Source organism: Clytia hemisphaerica, unplaced genomic scaffold (genome assembly GCF_902728285.1).
Source record: "Clytia hemisphaerica strain Z4C2 unplaced genomic scaffold, Clytia hemisphaerica genome assembly, whole genome shotgun sequence".
NCBI classification, from domain to species: Eukaryota; Metazoa; Cnidaria; class Hydrozoa; order Leptothecata; family Clytiidae; genus Clytia; species Clytia hemisphaerica.
Genome location: NW_027103704.1, coordinates 829,239 through 848,081, shown reverse-complemented (window position 1 = coordinate 848,081; position 18,843 = coordinate 829,239). Strand labels below are relative to the sequence as shown.

Sequence of the window (18,843 nt, the reverse complement as noted above, 5' to 3'; positions counted from 1 at the left end):
ATTTCAAATTTAATGAAAATATCAGTGTTTAACGTATCGGTTGGCAAATCCTTGTAAACAAATTCATTTTCAATTGCACTCAACAAAATTGGAATTTTAATTAAAAATATCTACAAAGTAAGACAAGGAAAAATGACTATAAAGTTTATCGGGGTAGTCCCCGTCTTATCCCCCGCAACGATTACACTCTTTTCTTTTATAAGAACAATGAGGCTCGAAATTGCCAGAAAATAAGAACAATTTAAGAACAATGCTGAGCCTGGAATTACTCAATTTCAAGCAAATAGGGGGTTGAGAGAGATGTAAATGAGTGGCATTGGTAGAATTTGGAAATTGGAATATTCTAGAAAAGGCAAAACTCCCAAAAGTCTGAAATTTCGGCGAAATCCAAACGGGTACCTCAAAAATTTTTTAAAAAATCAGTGAAGTCAGACAAAAAGATGGAAGAGGATATTATCCAAAATTTCGGCAAGAATCAGGTGGATCTTTTGAAATAATGTGACCACGCCTCGAAATTGATTATTTTCTTTCATAAGTCATTGGCAAAAAATTACAAAACGTCAGTCGACTCTGAATCATAGCAAATCACATGAGAATTTTTCTCATTTTGTCCAATATGTTAGCCTAGATATCCAAGCTCAAAATTTAAGAAAAAACAAAATTTACCTCAACATACAAAGTTCTTAAATTATAGAGCTTGGTCTCCCTAGAGAATGAAAGTGAAAACCCATGTTTCCTAGCCAACCCAGGGCAGCAAAACAGAAATTAATAAAAAGCAGTCTTACTTCGGTATTTTTCACTTTCTAAGACAATCACGCCTCCATTATATTTGGCACAAAAGGGAAATTCCCTAACAACCGCAAGTGATTTTTAACTTGAGACTTGAGATGGTCGTAAGACCTTAGGATCTGAGGATCTAAAAGCTCAAAAATGTTCCAACATAGCTGAGAATATAGCCTGGAAGCCACTAAACCCCTCCCGAATCGAAAAATCCAATGGAAGAAAGTTGAAGTAGTACTGAAATTGCAATTCTCGACCTATTCTCGACCGAGCTTTAAATTCTGAAAAAACGTTGAAACACCCGAAATTGCCAATATAATTCGGTGCTAATTGTAGCTGGAAAATTGGGAACTCTACCCGCAACGGCATACTGTGGATTTGGACAAACAAGTAACCCAGTGACATGAAATTTCAGGGAAAAATTATCGCGTGTCCTATAAGAAGAAGTTATTGGGGAACATTTAAGTTGGGGTTTTTATAGATACTGGTGCTAAATAAAAAGGAGATATTTCTTCTAAGTTAGAATTTTCGCATGTTTATAGACTGGGTGACAGACAAATATCTTAGCTTGATGATAAGCATAAGGACAATAGTGAAAGGTCTGAGTGTTAACAAACTGTCACTTTTATCATGCCAGCATGAAAGCTGCTTCACATAAAAATTAATAACAAATCTATTAAAGATTCGTGCTAATTAAGGCGTGATAAAAACTGTGAATGAAACATTAATAAGGGCTTTTGTTTTTGCTGTTTTCACGCGAAATTGCTGCAATTTACTAACAACTGTTTGTCAAAAACAATGATTTGATGTAAAAGCTTGAAGAATGAAAAAAATGAAAAAATGAGAGAGGGGGAGAGAAGAGGATGACATTCATTTATTTCTTCTCTGTGAGCAGATTCTGTGAATGTGTGAAAAAGGATAATTGTTAGAAGATGTTTGTAAATTTTCGCGACCCACACATCCAATGCAGAATACAAAGAGAATTAAAATAAAGGCTTAATCGATATACACGTTTTTTATAGGAACATCCAGAATTTTTGAAGCCTTTGGAGTTTTAAGCCTAAAAATGTTCTGAACATGTTCTTATTTTCGCCATTTTTTTGAGTATTTTTGTCCATTTTCCTAAGAAATTCAGTGTTTTAGAGTCCGCAAAGCTTAAAAATGTTCTTAACTTGTTCTTAACATTTTGGCCATCGAAGCCTTATGTTCTTATATAGTTTGTTCTTATAAAACAAACATGTATCTATCTATATCTACTTATCATCCAATTCTATCAATTAAACTTCATCATATAAAATTTTGATGAGATATTTTCTTGTTAGTGTATTGTAAAGGTGCTAAAACAATTTTTGATTTTCTTTTCTCAATATATTATTATTTTTAATGAAAAATTTTCAAATAATTTGATCATAATTGGTTTGTTAGGGGTAAAGGTTTTCACTTGAATGCGAAAGTGCCAAAATGTTTGCATGTTCTTCACACCTTGGATTCTTTTCATTTTTATTTCAGTGAGAGCGAAAAACCGAGCTTCATTGTTTTTCATTTATTTTTTTTCGGAAAATGCGAATGTTGAAGAACATTTTAAACTTTAAGACAATGAAAACTTTTACAAGTCACTTTTACAATACACTTTCTCAAGTGTTCTATAAAAACTGGTCTTTAGACAATAAACATTATATTCTACTGTTTATTGTCTCGGTGAAATACTGCATGGCGTAAAAAGCTTTCTATACTTCATTAAAAATACAAGGAATCTTTTCCTATAGAAATCCAAATCCAAAAAAAAAATTTTCCTTTAAAAATACAAAAAGAAGAAGAAAATCATTTTTTCTCAATTTTTCTTTAATTTTTTTAGTCGGAGCATTTTGATACATTTTTGAAAAGTAAATCGATAGGAGGCTCCGAATTTTATAGATGTCAAATTCTTCCGGGCACTAGTGTATTTTACAGGCCAGAAATGCAGAATAGAAAATGCTATTTATTGAAAATTAACTATTGGTTGGGGTTGTGTATACACAGTCGTTCTTGTCTATAAACAGATCCGGTTTTACCACTTATTTGATGCACCAGTAAGCATATAAAAAGTACTTCATTTGAAAAATTTCGTCCCCAGTGGGAAATACCCTGGAACTTCAGCCCCACTGGGAAATCAACTTTAATTCCATCACCACTCGAAATTCAATGTTTAAAAATAGCACTCCAAAACCACCCCCACTAGACTTTTCAACCTTGGAACAATAGAATTTCTATCCCGATTGGGAATTCAATAGGAATTTTTATCCCCACTGAGTAAAAAAGTCCCACCGGGGCTGTGAGACAGGGGTGTATTTTAGTTTTGTTTAGAAATATTTCGCGGATAAAGGACTTCCGAATTTCCGATAAGACTTTTAAAACGGACGACATTTTAATGGCCGCGAAATTTTATCAATCCCATTAAAGTAATCTTGACAAAAGCCTTTGGCGGATCTAAATAGTTGGGTGAACTTGCTGAAAATTGCCTATTTTTTATATTTAATTTCGTATTTTTATATATTTTATAACAAATCTATAGCCACGCTATTCGTTTATTCGCAATTCGCTACTCATTTGATCGATTAGCTAGAATCTGAAGCAATGAGAAACCTTATTCGAGTTAAGGAGACATTCGAGTTATAGAGATTCGAACCAAAGAGACTCTGTTGTACGAGTAACTGTTTTCTTTGAAATTAAAAGAAGCGCCTTTTTAATTTTCTTGAGATACACACAAACAATTTTCAAAAATCCAGGATAAAAGAAAGAAATAGGATGTAGACCTCAACGAAATGCAAAAATTTTTATTTCTAAAATTAAAAATTATAAAATTATAACCTAACAAATAAAATTTAAATGCAGATTAACTTTCATGGGATTCCGTACTTATGTATTAGAAAAGTCTTCAATTCATCCTCTACTTTGCGAAAGACTTGATATTCGAAATGAACCCAATCAACAGGTTTGAAGGGACAAGCAGGTGGATGATTATGAACTGCCAAAATGGGAAGGTCGGATTTGCATGCAGCAGTAATAGTGTAGCTGTTCCATGCATCGATACGCTAAAAAATTATAATGAGAGACTTTTATTAGACCATAACAGAATCAACCTGGTGATAACTTGAAATGACGGATCTGAAGGGGAGTCGTGTGTTGATTTCCAGGAATGGATCAAAAGCACTCTCTGTCATAAGTGTAACTCTTTAAAAAAAACAAGTGATACTTTTATGGACCTACCTGGTTATGCATTTAACACATATATAATTGTTATCTACGTGAGCATGAACGTTAAACAATCATTCAGAACAAAAATAGTGACGATTTATTAAAATTAGTCGTTTGTTTCTTATAAAAAAAACGTTTAGAAACCAAAATTTCGTGCTCTTGAAATATTCTTTCATATTCAAGACTTCGTGAGCATAAAAAGACATCTATCTCATCAAAAAATTGAGTAATTTGGCTAAGAACATTGATGTATGCTTATTAATAGTGATTCTTATAGATAAAGATGCGTTTTTTGAGCTGAAAAGTTTTTTTACAAAAATCTGCTTGACCCATCTTTTACCTACTTTCATGCAAAAAATCAGAAAAAATTAATGATCCAATTTTTCACAAAGTCCAAAAAACCCTTTTTTTAGCCGTTTTTTGGCCCAAATTTGCCCAAAAACATTTTTTTTCGAAAATCGGGCTCAGTCACGTTCGAGGGTTTATAGTTATGCATCTTTGTGCAAAAAATCATAAAGAATGAAAGAGCCAATCTCGAGAAAAGCTAATACCTAAGTAATTGATAATGTGCTTATAAAAAAATATCGACTTTGGCCAGTTTTTCTATAAAAACACGCCAAGCAACCAAAATTTCATGTCTAAACACACATATGCTTCAAAAGTAAGCCCTCGTGAGCAAAAAAAACATCTATCTCATAAAAAAATTGAGTAATTTGACTAAGAACATTAATGTATGCTTATTAATAGTGATTCTTATAGATAAACATGCGTTTTTTTGAGCCAACAAATCTTTTTGCAAAAATCTCCCTGAGCCATCTTTTACCTATGATGGTACCCTACTTTCCTGCAAAAAATCAGAAAAAATCAATGATCCAATTTTTCACAAAGTCCAAAAAACCCGCTTTTTAGCCGTTTTTTGGCCCAAATTTGCCCAAAAACATTTTTTTTCGAAAATCGGGCTCAGTCACATTCGAGGGTTTATAGTTATGCATCTTTGTGCAAAAAATCATAAAGAATGAAAGAGCTAATCTCGAGAAAAGCTAATACCTAATATAATGTGCTTATAAAAAAATATCGAATTTGGCCAGTTTTCCTATAAAAACACGACAAGCAACCAAAATTTCATGTCTAAACACACATATTCTTCAAAAGTAAGCCCTCATGAGCAAAAAAAATCTGCTTGAGCCATCTTTTACCTATGATGGTACCCTACTTTCATGCAAAAAATCAAAAAAATTTAATCATCCAATTTTTCACAAAGTCGAAAAAACCCGTTTTTTAGCCGTTTTTTGGCCCAAATTTGCCCAAAAAATTTTTTTTTCGAAAATCGGGCTCCGTCACATTTTGGCCACTACTGTTTTGCACCTTTGTACCAAAAATCAAATGATTCCTATGATTCAATCTCGAGAAAAGCTGGTAACGAACGGACAGACGGACAGACGAACGGACAGAGGTGAATTTATAGGACCTTCACCCCACCGGGGTAGGTCCAAAAACTAATTATCAAAGTCTAAAATCCGTAGGGGAACAACCTAACTAATTTTTTAAAAACCGTAAACCATTGAGTACAATTGATTTGATATGAGCCCTCTCCATTTGGGAATGAGCCCTACTCCTTACGAAGTAGTAACCCCCCCCCTAAAAAGGTGACAGAACACTTTCTGTCAAAAAGTTGAAAAGTTCCCCCCAGAAAAATTTTGCACCTTTATGAAATCCCCCCTGGATTTCCATTTTCCCTTTGCCCCCCCCCTTTTGCAAAATTTCTTGAAAAAAATCCCCCCAGCAGAAGGAGTGTTCCCTTGCCAAGTGAACCGTAGTACTAAAGTGGGAATCGAACTCGGACCTCCCAGACGGGAGTCAAGAGCGATGAAAAACCATAGAAGGTTAACCCTATTCGGCCTAGGGGGGGGGGGGGCTCTTTCTGTTCGGAGGTCAAACTATTGGTAATAGCTCCTGAAATAATAGAGATTCTGCCGTGAAATTTTCTGTAAATTCCTAACTTTTATTTAGCTTCAAAATAAAAAAGAATTTGACACCTAAAAATGTTCACACCTTGAGCATGATGACATTTCTGACAGTAAGGTGACAAAAAAATTTGACACTTTTCCAATACAAATTGATTTTTAATGTCAAATATATCGTTTAAACCGTAATTTATTGAATATTTAGGATAAAATAAGCATTTTAAACTCAGGCAACTTTTTTCTAAAGCTTTTGTTAGAATACAATAGCTATTTATAAGAACAAAGGAAATTTTCGGTTTTTGCTCACTTTGGGCATGATGAGTGACGTCATCAAAAAAAAATTTTGTCAAAGGTTACCTTACGTGACAAGGATCTTGTGTGCCAAATTTCATCCAAAAAGACTCACTAGATCAAAAGTTAAGGGGTGGTACAGGAAAAGCCCCCTCCCCCTAGTTCTGAACCGCCCCTAAAAGCCTAGGTTGAATAGGGTTAAATCACCATATGATATATTGAAAAGGGGTAATTGTTTTTTGGTGAGATGAACATAACAAAGAGAATTTAACTCTTACCTGTTTGGTCATGAAACGTAGACCGGTTGAATTCAGTACCGAAGGGACATTCTCAAGGACTGGTAGTGTTGTCGTCTTCCAAATGATCAAAGGTACCTTGTCTGGTCTGTGGTTTACACGTATTTTTTTAACCATGTCTATGAAACTATCAAATAATCTAAAACCACGTTCAAGCCCAACGGATAATACAATATGCAAACCGAAATTTATCAGTACAACGCTTCTCGAAGATCGAGTCTCTGGTCTTGTGATATCAAACTTGATGTCGTTAAGAATTCGTGTTTCGTTGAAATCGTCACCGGTAAATTTGTATCTATCATCGTGTGAATTTGAATTAAAATGTTTGTATGTCCACGTATAGGTATGGTCGCACTTCTTAAATAATTTTGTACACAACTCATACTTTATGAGTGACCAATAAAAACGACGTCCCTGGGAATCACCATAGATCCATAAAGTGTCAAGTTGTTTATTTTGATATTGCTTTGTTTGGTTTGAGAGGACATTCTTTGTCAAATGTTTACTCTCTCTTGGCATAATTTTCTTTGGAATATTTTTAATCTTATGTGGTCTATAACCTTTGAAGTTAGATTCCTTCCAAAAGCCACATTCTGTATTGATGAACGTATCACACTGTTGGTCAAAACCAAATAACTCTTTATTCAAAGTATTTTCCGTTTGAAAATGGGTTCCCGTGATTCGGAATTGTGAGATTGGACCGTCTTCATTCAGGAATTGATCAACGGGGCCGATTATACCGTCTGGTTGAAACCTACCTTGAATTGAGCCTAATGATAAACGATTAAAGAAATTTAATCATTATAACTGAGAAAGCTTTAATCAAAATTTAGAATCGATAGGTATACATTATTATGCTCGTTTTGACCTTAATTTTTTTAAACCACTGTATAATTTACTTTGTTTAGACGTAAAACAAGATTGGGTCATTTGGTATAAGTCTGTTGCCAGAGGCTCCTTCTTTACTTAAAATTGACTACACGTTGTTTCTTACAAGAACAGACTATATAAGAACATAATGCTTAGATGGCCAAAATATTAAGAACAAGTTAAGAACACTTTAAGGCTTTGTAGACTGTGAAACACCTGATTTCTTTGGAAAAAGGACAAGAACACTCAAAGAAGGGTGAAAATAAGAACATGTTAAGAACACTTTTAGGCTTTAACTTCAGAAAGCTTCAGAATTTTGGATGTTCTTATTAGAAAAATGTGTATCAAATTAATAAGCGAGATGGTTGATTGCCCAAAAACGAAAATATTTAAACAAACCTTTTGAGAACCAATCAAGAGGTGGATCCGTAATTCCTTCATAATTACTAAACTCCAATACAACGTGTACCGAAAAAATACCCGGAAATAATACGGGAAACCATCCGGTATACGTTCCATCCGATTTATCTTGGATATTAATACTTGCTCTCATTGATCCTCCAATGATGGTAGCTCTCCAATAGTCTCCTCCGTTGAACTTCATTTCTCCACGTCGATTGAATGTTTGAATATGCAATTTTCCAATGTAGTTATCTTTCGTCTTGTGCTTGTAAATCACCAAGTGCAACTGAGAAATGTTAGCCTGAGTTCGTAGCATTGATGAATTTCGAGCACGGTCTTTCCAGTGTAAGTGTGACTTGAACGATTTTAAATTATCTGATATTGATGGGTGCCGACAGAAAGGAACAAAATCGGTCTTATCGATCACTTGGTTTGATATTCTAACATCATGACTTTGCAGGAAAGAGTACACTTCATAGCCATTCAGAATGTGACCATCATTGAAAAAGTTGATGGTGGTGTACTTTAAATCTACAATCATATCAAGAATTGTAATTTCATTGTGAATGATATATGTTACTATACACAATGATACAAAAAGAAGAGCTTTATTCTTCGTGTTGGTCATTTACGGTACTTAGATTATTTCACAGTGTTAGATATACTCTCCCCAAGATATGGATACAAATAATCATTTGACAATATGATCTCAAGACTTTTATTCTACTTTTGGTAGTATTAGAAAGGGGCTGTATATTTAAACCCATATTCTACGCCTGTTTTCAACAAGAAATAGCAAGAATCGTACTTTGCTTTAATGCTTTGTACAGAACCTTTTGTGAAGTCTTTGCGAACAGTTTTTACGTTTTGTTACAACATTTTTCTACTTCGTAAAATTGTCTCTTAGCAACCAATCTTAAAGAACCAACCAATTTGAGAAGAATATGGGTTTTGACACATATAAGATATAGACTTTGAAATAAAACACTAGAGACTACAGGAAGTTTCTTCTCTGTAATACAGATCAATTAAACTTGAACAGGTTTTAAGGCCTTTTAACGAGTTCCTGAGCAAAACTTTCTTGTGCTTTTGATTTTTGATGCGTCAAATTGATGGAAAATAATCAATAATCTATTCCGGTCTGTAAAATACACCAGTGTCCGAAGAAAAAAATGGCACCCTCAAAATTCGGACTCCTTTATTGACGCATTTTCCAAAAATGTATAACAAGCGCTTTGACTAATAAATTTGTACGATTTTACAAAATTTTCCCTAATTTCGTCAAAAAAGGACCAAATAAGGAAAATGAAGAAGAAAAAAAAATTGATATACAAAATGAAAACTTGTTGTTAGCTTCAATGCATGTAATAGATGATGTTTTGATGATTTTTACGCAATTTTGAAAAATCTTAAAAGGTTGTTAAAAGATAGCAAAAACCTCACTAAAAAAAAACAATTTTCCATTCGGTTGTTGCGAGAATAGTCGGACGCTCGCACCGCAATGGGTTCAAATCTCAGTATTTTTTCCAACTACCGTAACTGCTCTAACTTGGGAATCTGATAAAACATGGGACGGCAATTCGGCCACCATTTCACCGAACCTCCAAAGTCATTTGATTTGAGTTAATGAACGGCGTATTAAAAATACACGATTTCTCTTTCGCACCGAGTAGGCTTTTAAATCAAAATATTAAAAAATCCGTAGTGAAACACACGCGAATGTCTGGAACGAAAAAGACCAAATTAGTGGCAAAACGCGGCAAGTTGCATACTCATTATTTGTTAATCCTATCGGGCGATAGGCGGCTAGGCGGAGGGTGTCTCCAATTCTCCAATCGGCGTCTGGTCATTTTGAATGAAAACAAAAAAGTTAAAAAGAGCGCACTATCAGTGAAAGTTATATGACAGAAAGTATGATTGATAAACTTGGTGGAGTTATCAAAACAAATTTTTTGTCAAAGAGATTTAACAGTAAGTGAAACTACAGGCCAAATATCAACAGTCCCATGTTTCGACCAATCGTCCCAAATTAGAACAGTTGATGGTATTCGAAGGACAGATTGGAGTCGAATAAACTGCTAGACTTGAGGGATTGGTTAATAAAAACCATTTTTAAATCGATATTTGATTTTATTTAAAATTCATAATATTTATTTACATATAAACAATTTTTTTTTTCAGAAATATTACTTGTTTCAATATCTTAAATATTCCAGCAAGCAGGCTTTTAAAATCAGTATTGTTGTAGTAATTTTTGAAAGACTGAGGCTTGAATTTTTCTTGATTCAAAGTTCTAAGGTTTAGGCCAAACTTTAGTCTGGTGTACTTGTAAGATTGTTAGTAATGAAATAGTCTTTCCAACGATGTCCATATCACTGAGCTTTATAGACCCTGGAGGCAGTTTCTCAATCCCAACAAAATATTATGATCGGAGTTTTCTTGAAGTGGTATCTACTGAGAGAGCGCTAGATCTAGTTTCGTTTGTACACTGATGATGTAGCACCGTTTATCGTTAGGCAAAGTTTAAACACTACAATGGCAACTTCTTTGCAGATACCACTTTCAAAAAAATTCCGAGCAAAGATGGCGGATAAAGCTTGGTCCAGGGTTTTAAAAAGGCCAGTGGTCTATATCCATATCCACTAGAAACACCATAAATCTATGAATTGCTTGCGTATCATGAACATCAAGGACCACTTCTATAGCTTAGTCTCTTCCCCGTTTCTTCCAAGGGCTGCCTCTGTATGTAGATTATTTTCCTTTCAAATTCTTCTATCATTTGAGCGGATATCGGATGAGTAAATCAAACGTAAATCACACGCTCCAAACAAACATACAGTATATGTTTATAAACCATTGCTTCAAATCTTATCAGTTATACAGCATGGTCCAACATTGTGTTCAAGAATTTCGGACAGTTAATACATAACAAGTAGAGAACAATAAAGCCAGGGATAACTGCAACTACAGTATAAAAACTTGCCAAAGAAGCAGCTTCTTCCCAAGACATCTGTTGAACAGAGGCTTGGTTATTGAATGATGTTTCATTGGCGGTGTTAAGAGTCGTAGTGTTGATGGATGGGTATGGAATGGTCACTGAATGCACCACAGCATCTAGGGAAAGATAGAGATTCATTATTTAATAAAGCTATCATCCCTTCGAAAATTCGACAACTCGGTACCAAAATAACATCGAATAAAATATCTTAGCAAAATAAAACTACATCCATTTTGTCCCACGATAACCAGTCACTTAATATGAAAAATTTTGGGAAAATGTCAAATAAATTGGTTAATTCTATAATTATTAGGCCGGTTGACGAATATGTATCTTCCAAAGCTTCCAGAATTTTACATCGGTGCAGATCCGTAACGTTCCTGCAATCATTTCAAATATAGAAGAAATAGTCCTAAGCAAAATAATTAGGCATGTTAAGTAATAGTCAAAATACCAACGAAACATACCTGGCAAGAGGAAAATTGCTGCCAAGGATTGAAGCATCATCAGCAACAAAAAGTCGGTAATCATTGTGATGCCAGAGAGAGAAATCAGGTCTCCATTTTACATTTCATAACAAGTGTTTTCAAAAGTTATCAGACTGCTTGTCCAACGAGAATATCTATCGAACTTAATCGCGGATATCAGGGTTTAAGAAAAACAAGACCTTTAACTTGTTTTTATGTTCACAGTTGCGAAAAGATAAAATAAATAGTCAAAACATCAATAAACATTCAAAGAAAAAAATAACTTTTTCACCTATAGTCTCTAAAAACAAGCTAAACGTTTTTGATGAAAGGATTGTCTGTGGAATAGTTTAAATTCTATAGATTTTCCTGATAAATCGATAAAAGATTCTCAGGCCGACGAATTTGCGGTGTCTACCCTGCGGTTTATTTCGAACATTACAAGGATTTCAAACAAGCAAAATATCTACTTCTTCTTAGAGGTCATTAAATTTGAGGTCATGTTTTCATAATAATTCAGAACGTTCGGAAAATAGTCGAACGTGCGCAACGCACTGGGCTCAACTTCAGTGGCTTCAAATAATTCATAGGCCCAATTGTAGACCCCCAGATATTCACCCAATGAACAAGTGTGCCAAATTTCAGCCAAATCCGATCATTTTGGAGGTCTGTAGACTGCTCAAAAGCTTTAGCCTCGTTTTGGCAAAAAAAACTCGTTCCCAGGCCCCAAAAATCAAAAATTTTGAAAAATGCAAAAAGCGCCCCCAGATATTCACCCAAGGAACAAGTGTGCAAAATTTCAGCCAAATCGAACAATTTTTGAAGTCTCCAGGCTGCCCCAAAGTTTTAGCCTCGTTTTGGCGAGAAACTCGCGCCCAGGCCCCAAAAATCAAAATTTTCAAAAAATGAAAAAAATTTTATAATTTTTAATCTCTGTATTATAGAGTTTACTTTAGGATGTCGAATTGATTTTCTATATTTCTTCAAGACATGTCCCAATCCCGGAGGGGGGGGGGGCACTTTTATGGTCCGACCTACGGCATCTGCCACCCTTATAGGCTGCTCGCATCCACTAACGAATCCGTGCTTCTTTTATACTACCTGCGGTTTTGTAGAGGTCTGCGATTCAGACTACCACCCTTAAGGATTTTTCGGGACCCTCAAAATGCACTATAAGGGTGTACTTTTGATAGAGTGCACTACAAGGGTCTTTTTTTGGCTGGATATATACCGTAAGGATGTGTTTGGGGACTACTGAATGGCAAGTGTGACAGTAAATATTTGATGTATCTTTATAGTTTTGATTCACACCAATTTTGATTTGTTTCGCACATTGTGTCGACATATCAGGCTCACTTCCAGGTGACTCCAGCAAAATAAGATATGAGACCAAATAACTGCACTGTGTAAGGGTCAGAAACTTTCGGTAAATTGCACTGTAAGGTAACCTTTGTATTGCTCAAAAGCTGCACTGTACGAAGGGTCTGATTTTGAAAGGCAATTTTTTGGCGGCACGTGCCGTCTTTTAGAGATTGAGGGACCCCCCCCCCGGGTCCCAATTGATTATATAATTTTTACATTCAGTTATCCAGGTGATGTAGGGTTTTAAAAAAATTCCCAACAACATTTTATACATAACAGAAACTAAAGAAAAGGGTAAAAAATTAAATCAGCTGTACAGAAAAATTACAAAAATTTGATGTTCCAGTGAGTTCAACTGTTTTTTTTTCGCATCCCTGAATTAAAATCTAAATAAAAGCGAGGTCGTACTTAAGATCAACTAGCAATACTGTGTCATTTATTAAAATACCACTATTGATATCTACTTTCATTAAAACATTGACATGTATAAAGATTTCTAACGGACCTGATTATTGGATTGGTGAAATTTAATGAATTCCCTGCTGTCATTGAATTTCAATTTAGAAGGTATCTGTAAAAGTTCGTATCATAAAACTAGAGTTTTTTTGTAAGAAACTCAGACAGTAAAACAGGAGAAGGACATTCTGGGTACAATTTTTGACTGAAATATGAAGTCCTGGTGCTTGACAGTATTCGAGACCAAAATTTCAGTGTTGTTAAATATAGCCGTAGTTGTCATTCATAAATATAGGACATACATCTCTCAGATGAACCTACTAAACTAAAAGTTACTAAACATTCTATAAGAAAGGCAGGAGCAAATGTGTTCTGATTTCGCGCATTAAGCATCGGTATGACATAACGTCCTCTTAATAATATACACAGAAATCTTCTTAGCTTTTTCGATGAAAGTCATTTATATTACTTGAGGAAGCTGCTCACTGAACAGTGAGTGACAGTATATTTTGTGTAAGAGCTCAGAACGTATTATGGTAGAAAATTATGTTTTTTAATCGGTTACTCTACCATGAGAAATCAAACATTGTTTGAGAAAGGCGCAACCTACTTTGCAATGACGCAACGATGAGCGGCTTACACTCTCAAAAGTCATTATTTTCCAAAATTATTTGAACGAATTATCTAACATAATTCGACAAGTTTGATGAAAACAAAAAATATTTCTCTATATTGTTTTTGATAGGTTTAAATTGGGCAGTGGAGAAATGTAACAACAAAGAAAAAAAGAAATTATCAGGAATACGTTTGACTGTGTATATTATAGAGGAAAGACTATTTCATTCGATATGATGGGGTGTGTTTAGTTTGAAAGGTCATTTGTGGCACAATATGGCTGCTGTTGAAGGTACTTACTGTAACTTTTTTAACTTGTATTTAGATTTAGACAACGCACTATTTTACAATTCCGTTGCTGGTTAAAGTTTAAAGAGAAAGCTGGGTTAAGATTTTAAGGGAATGAGCTTCAACACTGTCCCGTTGAGTGAGAAGGGCGTTAAAATAATCTTCCGCTGTGTTTTTAAATATTTTTACTACTTTGCAACCTATGGGTTCTCTGGGAAATTCTTAATCCAAAGATTGATAAAAGATCATCCTTTTCTTTAAATGGGTATCCCTGAGTCACATAAAAACACATTAAGTTTCTTTTGGATTTCCTTTCTTTCAGCCACGGAGCAAGAGAAGCCTGCTCCCCCAAAGGACTCTCCCGTCGATGATGTAGAAGATACTAAGCGTAAGGCTATTCTTGATCAACTGGGTGAAAGAATCGAAGCCATCTACGACACCAAGATCCAAGAAACCTTACAATTGAAAGCAGAATATGAAGACCTCGCTTATTCAGTTATTCATAAAATCATTCGAAAAGCAAAGACTGTAGATGCCCGATTCAGACCAAACAGCTTGGTATCCCTTGGTATGCCTTATAGTGGGATACAGGATAGTGGAATTGAATTCGAAATGATGTTACAGTTATGTATGGGTACGAACAACTCCTTGTACCTTCATCACGAAAGAGGTGGAAAGTCAGCCAGGATTCAACCAGTATCGACAAGCCTTTGGCAAGATTGTATGGATGAAAACAGCGTTTATATCTCACCTAAACGTGTTACAAGAGTATTACGTCAATACGTGAAGAGAGCCGTTTACGTGTTACGTAAGTACATTGATATGAAGAAATTTCAAAAGCTTCCTGAAGGTTTGACTGAGATTTACATGGAAGATGAAAGATTCAAAATTGTTCTCAGGATCAATCAGAATCTACGTGTCACTCTTCTACCAGCCGTGTCCATCCCCGATTCACGTAGTGATATGTCACGTAAGGATATCCCATCCACGTCACACGTGGTAGCTATTCAACTACCTGAAAAAAGTGCAATCCCGTTCGTGGTCGATGAAAATAATAATCTACCATCACCAATTCCCAAGATGAAAAGGAAAGGAAGACACATCAAGTTGGTTTGGCAATACTCTTTTTTCGTAGCAGAAAAAAATAAGTTACGTACAATCTCGGATGGTTGTCGTATTAAGTTGTTGCGGTTGTTAACTGAAGTGCGTGAGAGCGAGAGCGCTCTTGCCAAGATCACGCCATACCACTTACAAACCATTTTCTTTCATGAGACCGACCGTCTTCATCGAAGGAGAGACTGGAAAGAGAGTAAAATGGCGGCACGATTTTTGGATCTCTTACGAGCTCTCGCTTTGACGTTGGATAAAGGTAGCTGTGAAAATTACTTTATGGGAGCTCCTGATTATCCAAGTGACAACTTGTATGAAGAGATTGGCCTCAAAGAACTTCAAGTAATGAAAAAACACGTGGAATCATTAATCGAGAACCCAATTGACTGTTTGGAAAGACTTTATACTCATTTGACACAGCATTAAAACCCTTTTACTAAAAGGACTGGAATGAGATATGATTTGTTGTCTGTGATTGACATTATTATTAAGTAAAGAATTTATCAATCAAGGAACTTGTTCCTATATATAATTGTACTAGAAAATATCTCCAAGATGGCAAGTCAGCCTAGATTCAGAGCTAATTGGTTTGATCGATAGATTTAGTCAAAGAAATTGTAAATTTAAAAGCTTATATTATTCTGTGAAGAATGACTTTAAAGACTTTCTAGAAAGACTTTTTAGGATTCTTTCAGTAAAAAGTGGCTTTCAGGGAAAAAATTTTTCTTGAGATCACTCTCAATGAAGTGGAAACCTAGCCATCCTATAGGATGACTATTGCAGCATGAAGGTAGATCATCCAGCTACGGTGCGCAAGGTTGTGGGTTGATCCCCAGCCGTGCCATACCAAAGATTCCCAAAATGGTACTTAATGCCTCTCTGCTTGATGCTCAGCAACTAAGAGTCGAGGGAAAGAAGTGGCGCCCTCTCCTACCTTCGTTATACGAAGTTATACGAAAAGGGAGCCTTCGGGTCGCCATCGACTTCGGTCGCAAACTTACTTGCTTTACTATAGGATGGTGTAACCGTACGTCTTTTCAGCATCCCAGAGAAAAACATGTTGATTTCCGAACTCTTGTAAACAATATTTTGGCATAAGAACTTTGTTTATTTTCATCTGGGAGAGGTTTGTTTGGCCCATCACAGAATTCACAGGTTCCTGACAACTTTTTTCCTGTCTCCACTGAAATTGTGAATATTGTTTTGATTGAAATGACTCCCACAAAGAGATACTCTTTGTTTATGAAAACAATTTTATGAGAACACAAGGCTGGAAATTGTCCTAAACCTAAGAGCAAATTAAGAACAATCTGAGCCTCAGATTTCAGAAAGTACTGTACTGATTCCAACTAATTTTAACAGATTTTAAACCTATTTTAAGTTTATAAGTAATTGTAAAGAAGATAAGCGTGTTAAGAACATCGTAAGAACATTTAAGTCTAAAAATTTGAAAAAATTAAGAATAGCCTAGTCTGAGCCAAAATGTATTGGTTCTTATGAAAAAAACGTGTAACTGAAGCCCATGTAGTGGTATGTTTATACATGATTTCAGCCAGTTAATAAACGCCTGGATAATGGTAAGACAGTCATTTTCTCCGTCATTTCCTACGACATTTCGATACGTATATTTTTCAGTCAATTTTAAGATGCTCAAGATAATAAGTGAGAAAATCTGATAGCTTTGACTTTGACTCGTATAACCATGGGACATAGAAAAGCAGACGAGCCCAGAAATCCACAAAAATTTAACCTCTGTGAAATTTTATCCCCAAAACTAACATCTTACGTTTTACGTCATGACATATCAGTGGCAATCTCAGTTCAGAGAGACGACTTATTGACACGATTATGGTTAGTTTATAATCCAAACAACGCAACATTCTTAAATGATGTCATCGAATGAGGTCAACAAACATTGTGGGTAGTCATATTCAAAGTTTGAACTTTGCACCTGGCTGGCTGAGCCGAGATCGTTCTTTAGAAATTTATTATTTTACAGTAATATTTAAAATAAGTAAAGAATATTTTTCAAAATACTATAAAATATAATTCAGATATAATATTTTTTGGTCATCATTTTCTAGAGCAATGATAAAAACACCAAATTGTGACTTTCGCAATGATTGATGATTGATGGGGATGTGTCATTGAAATATCTAAAAGTTTCACGACAAAATAAAGTAAAATTCAACATTTTTGAATAATGAAGTCAACACCAAAAGTTACTCAACCAAAGAACAAATGAAGTCAAACCAACTCCGACCATTGTAGAGGTCTCCAACCTCCTTGCAAAGTTTTTGGACGTCAGACAGACAATGCTCCGATGATTAGCTTCTTTCAGACCCTTTTTTATAACTGAATTACAACCTCTATGATAGAGGACTGGACACCAGTCGAGGTTAAGTAAACGAGCTTCTGAGTCTCAACAAAAAAGTCTCTACACCGTTTTATACAAATGAATCGATTTCTGTGTAAAATGGAATTGATTTCTGTATATAATGACAGTGCATGTTGCGATACGATTGAATTAATAAATCGGTGATAGGCGTTTTGATGGAAGCTAACAAGCTGCAAATCACTGGCTTCAAATTTCGTTAAAACACCCACAATTCTCTGCCATCAAGGCAAAAGGTCCAATCTCAAAATTAGTGTGACTTTCTTGTAGCGGAAAAGAATACTATCTACAAGTCAAAAAGACCCATCTTAAAATCTTGAATTAGCAAAGTCATCTCAGACACACTTTTAAGATTGGACCTTTTACCTCGATGGTGGCGAAATGTGGTGGAAAGGTGACGATGAACATGTAATCATTTTCTGTTTAACCATTTAAAAAGAAACTTCACTTCGTTGACATGACGGTTTACAAAAGTAACAGAATCCTAACTCTCTTGCAGTGCGAAGTAACCGAGCTCGACTCAGCCGAAAATGTCCATCTATCTCAGTTATATATGAAAATATGATGTATTCTTGACGTCATAGTATTTTCTTTTGCATGTGAGTCACGACCATTAGGCACATAGAAGAGCAAGTCTTATTGGGGGCTATTTTATGCTAAACAAATGAATAAAAGGTTGGCGTATTGGTAAGAGGCATACAACGTAGAAACTCTGAAGCTCTGAAGAAATTTCATCTGGAAGGGATTGGTTTTGCATCGAGAGATCTGAGCCTCATCAGCCCTTGTCTCTTGGAATTTTTTCGAATTCATCCACAATCTTTTTAGTTTTATACTCAAGGGCTGTTGAACCCGATCAAGAATGTGGCATATTAAAGCCCAAAGGGTGACTTCTTTTCGATGAAATATCACAAACAAGTTAGAAAGCTTGTAGGTATGATTTCATAAAAAAGCCTAGAAAGCCTTAAGCCAGCTCGAGGTTGTGATTACGCGTTAGCAAGCAATGACCTTTCAAAAAATTGACGCAAAGTTTATGTTTTCAAAACAAACAAAACTAGAAACACTTTGTTGTCAAGCAAGCTCCAAGATGAATGACGTAACTTTTGAGCTTTTGCATCACAACTGTCTAAAAAACCTACGAAACAGAGATTATTTACAGTCAATATGAAGGTAGGTGCAAATATAAAAGTAAAATCAATTTGCAAAATGTCCCTGAGTGAGCTGATTTTATGCAGAGAAGATTTGACTGGATGAAGAATTACTGTGCGAGTCGTTTAATAATCCGAGTTCCTGAGGCATTGATTTTAGTGAGTGCTTT

At 35.2% G+C, this 18,843-nt stretch overlaps 3 protein-coding genes across 3 annotated transcripts in view; 2 read left to right on the top strand and 1 right to left on the bottom strand.

Moving 5' to 3' along the window:
* The window catches only part of LOC136804086 (RIIa domain-containing protein 1-like), a 185,881-nt gene extending 177,391 nt beyond the window's left edge, over positions 1-8,490 (top strand). Inside the window, exon 4 of the transcript XR_010846236.1 lies at positions 8,479-8,490. The gene's annotated coding sequence lies outside the window, so the exon portion shown is untranslated. The remainder of the gene's footprint in view (positions 1-8,478) is intronic.
* LOC136804085 (uncharacterized) lies at positions 3,568-8,634 on the bottom strand. The gene is made up of 3 exons (XM_067060827.1): positions 7,835-8,634; positions 6,548-7,335; positions 3,568-3,851 (listed from the first exon to the last, which is right to left on the bottom strand). The coding sequence occupies exons 1-3, from the start codon at positions 8,463-8,465 to the stop codon at positions 3,660-3,662; spliced, it is 1,611 nt and encodes a 536-aa protein (XP_066916928.1). The 5' UTR covers positions 8,466-8,634; the 3' UTR covers positions 3,568-3,659.
* A 5,215-nt stretch (positions 8,635-13,849) lies between these two features.
* LOC136804071 (cyclic GMP-AMP synthase-like) lies at positions 13,850-15,807 on the top strand. Its single transcript, XM_067060813.1, has 2 exons — positions 13,850-14,027; positions 14,346-15,807. Exons 1-2 carry the CDS (start codon positions 14,012-14,014, stop codon positions 15,557-15,559), a joined length of 1,230 nt encoding a protein of 409 aa, XP_066916914.1. The 5' UTR covers positions 13,850-14,011; the 3' UTR covers positions 15,560-15,807.
* Positions 15,808-18,843: the final 3,036 nt, after the last annotated feature.

What these genes read in the sequence shown, in the direction of transcription:
- LOC136804085 (XM_067060827.1), bottom strand. Translation starts at nt 8,465, where the DNA reads ATGACCAACACGAAGAATAAAGCTCTTCTTTTTGTATCATTGTGTATA. An exon ending in TCTTGATTGGTTCTCAAAAG is followed by an intron (nt 7,336 to 7,834) that starts GTTTGTTTAAAT and finishes GTTTATCATTAG; the next exon opens with GCTCAATTCAAGGTAGGTTT. An exon ending in TACGTTTCATGACCAAACAG is followed by an intron (nt 3,852 to 6,547) that starts GTAAGAGTTAAA and finishes ATAATTTTTTAG; the next exon opens with CGTATCGATGCATGGAACAG.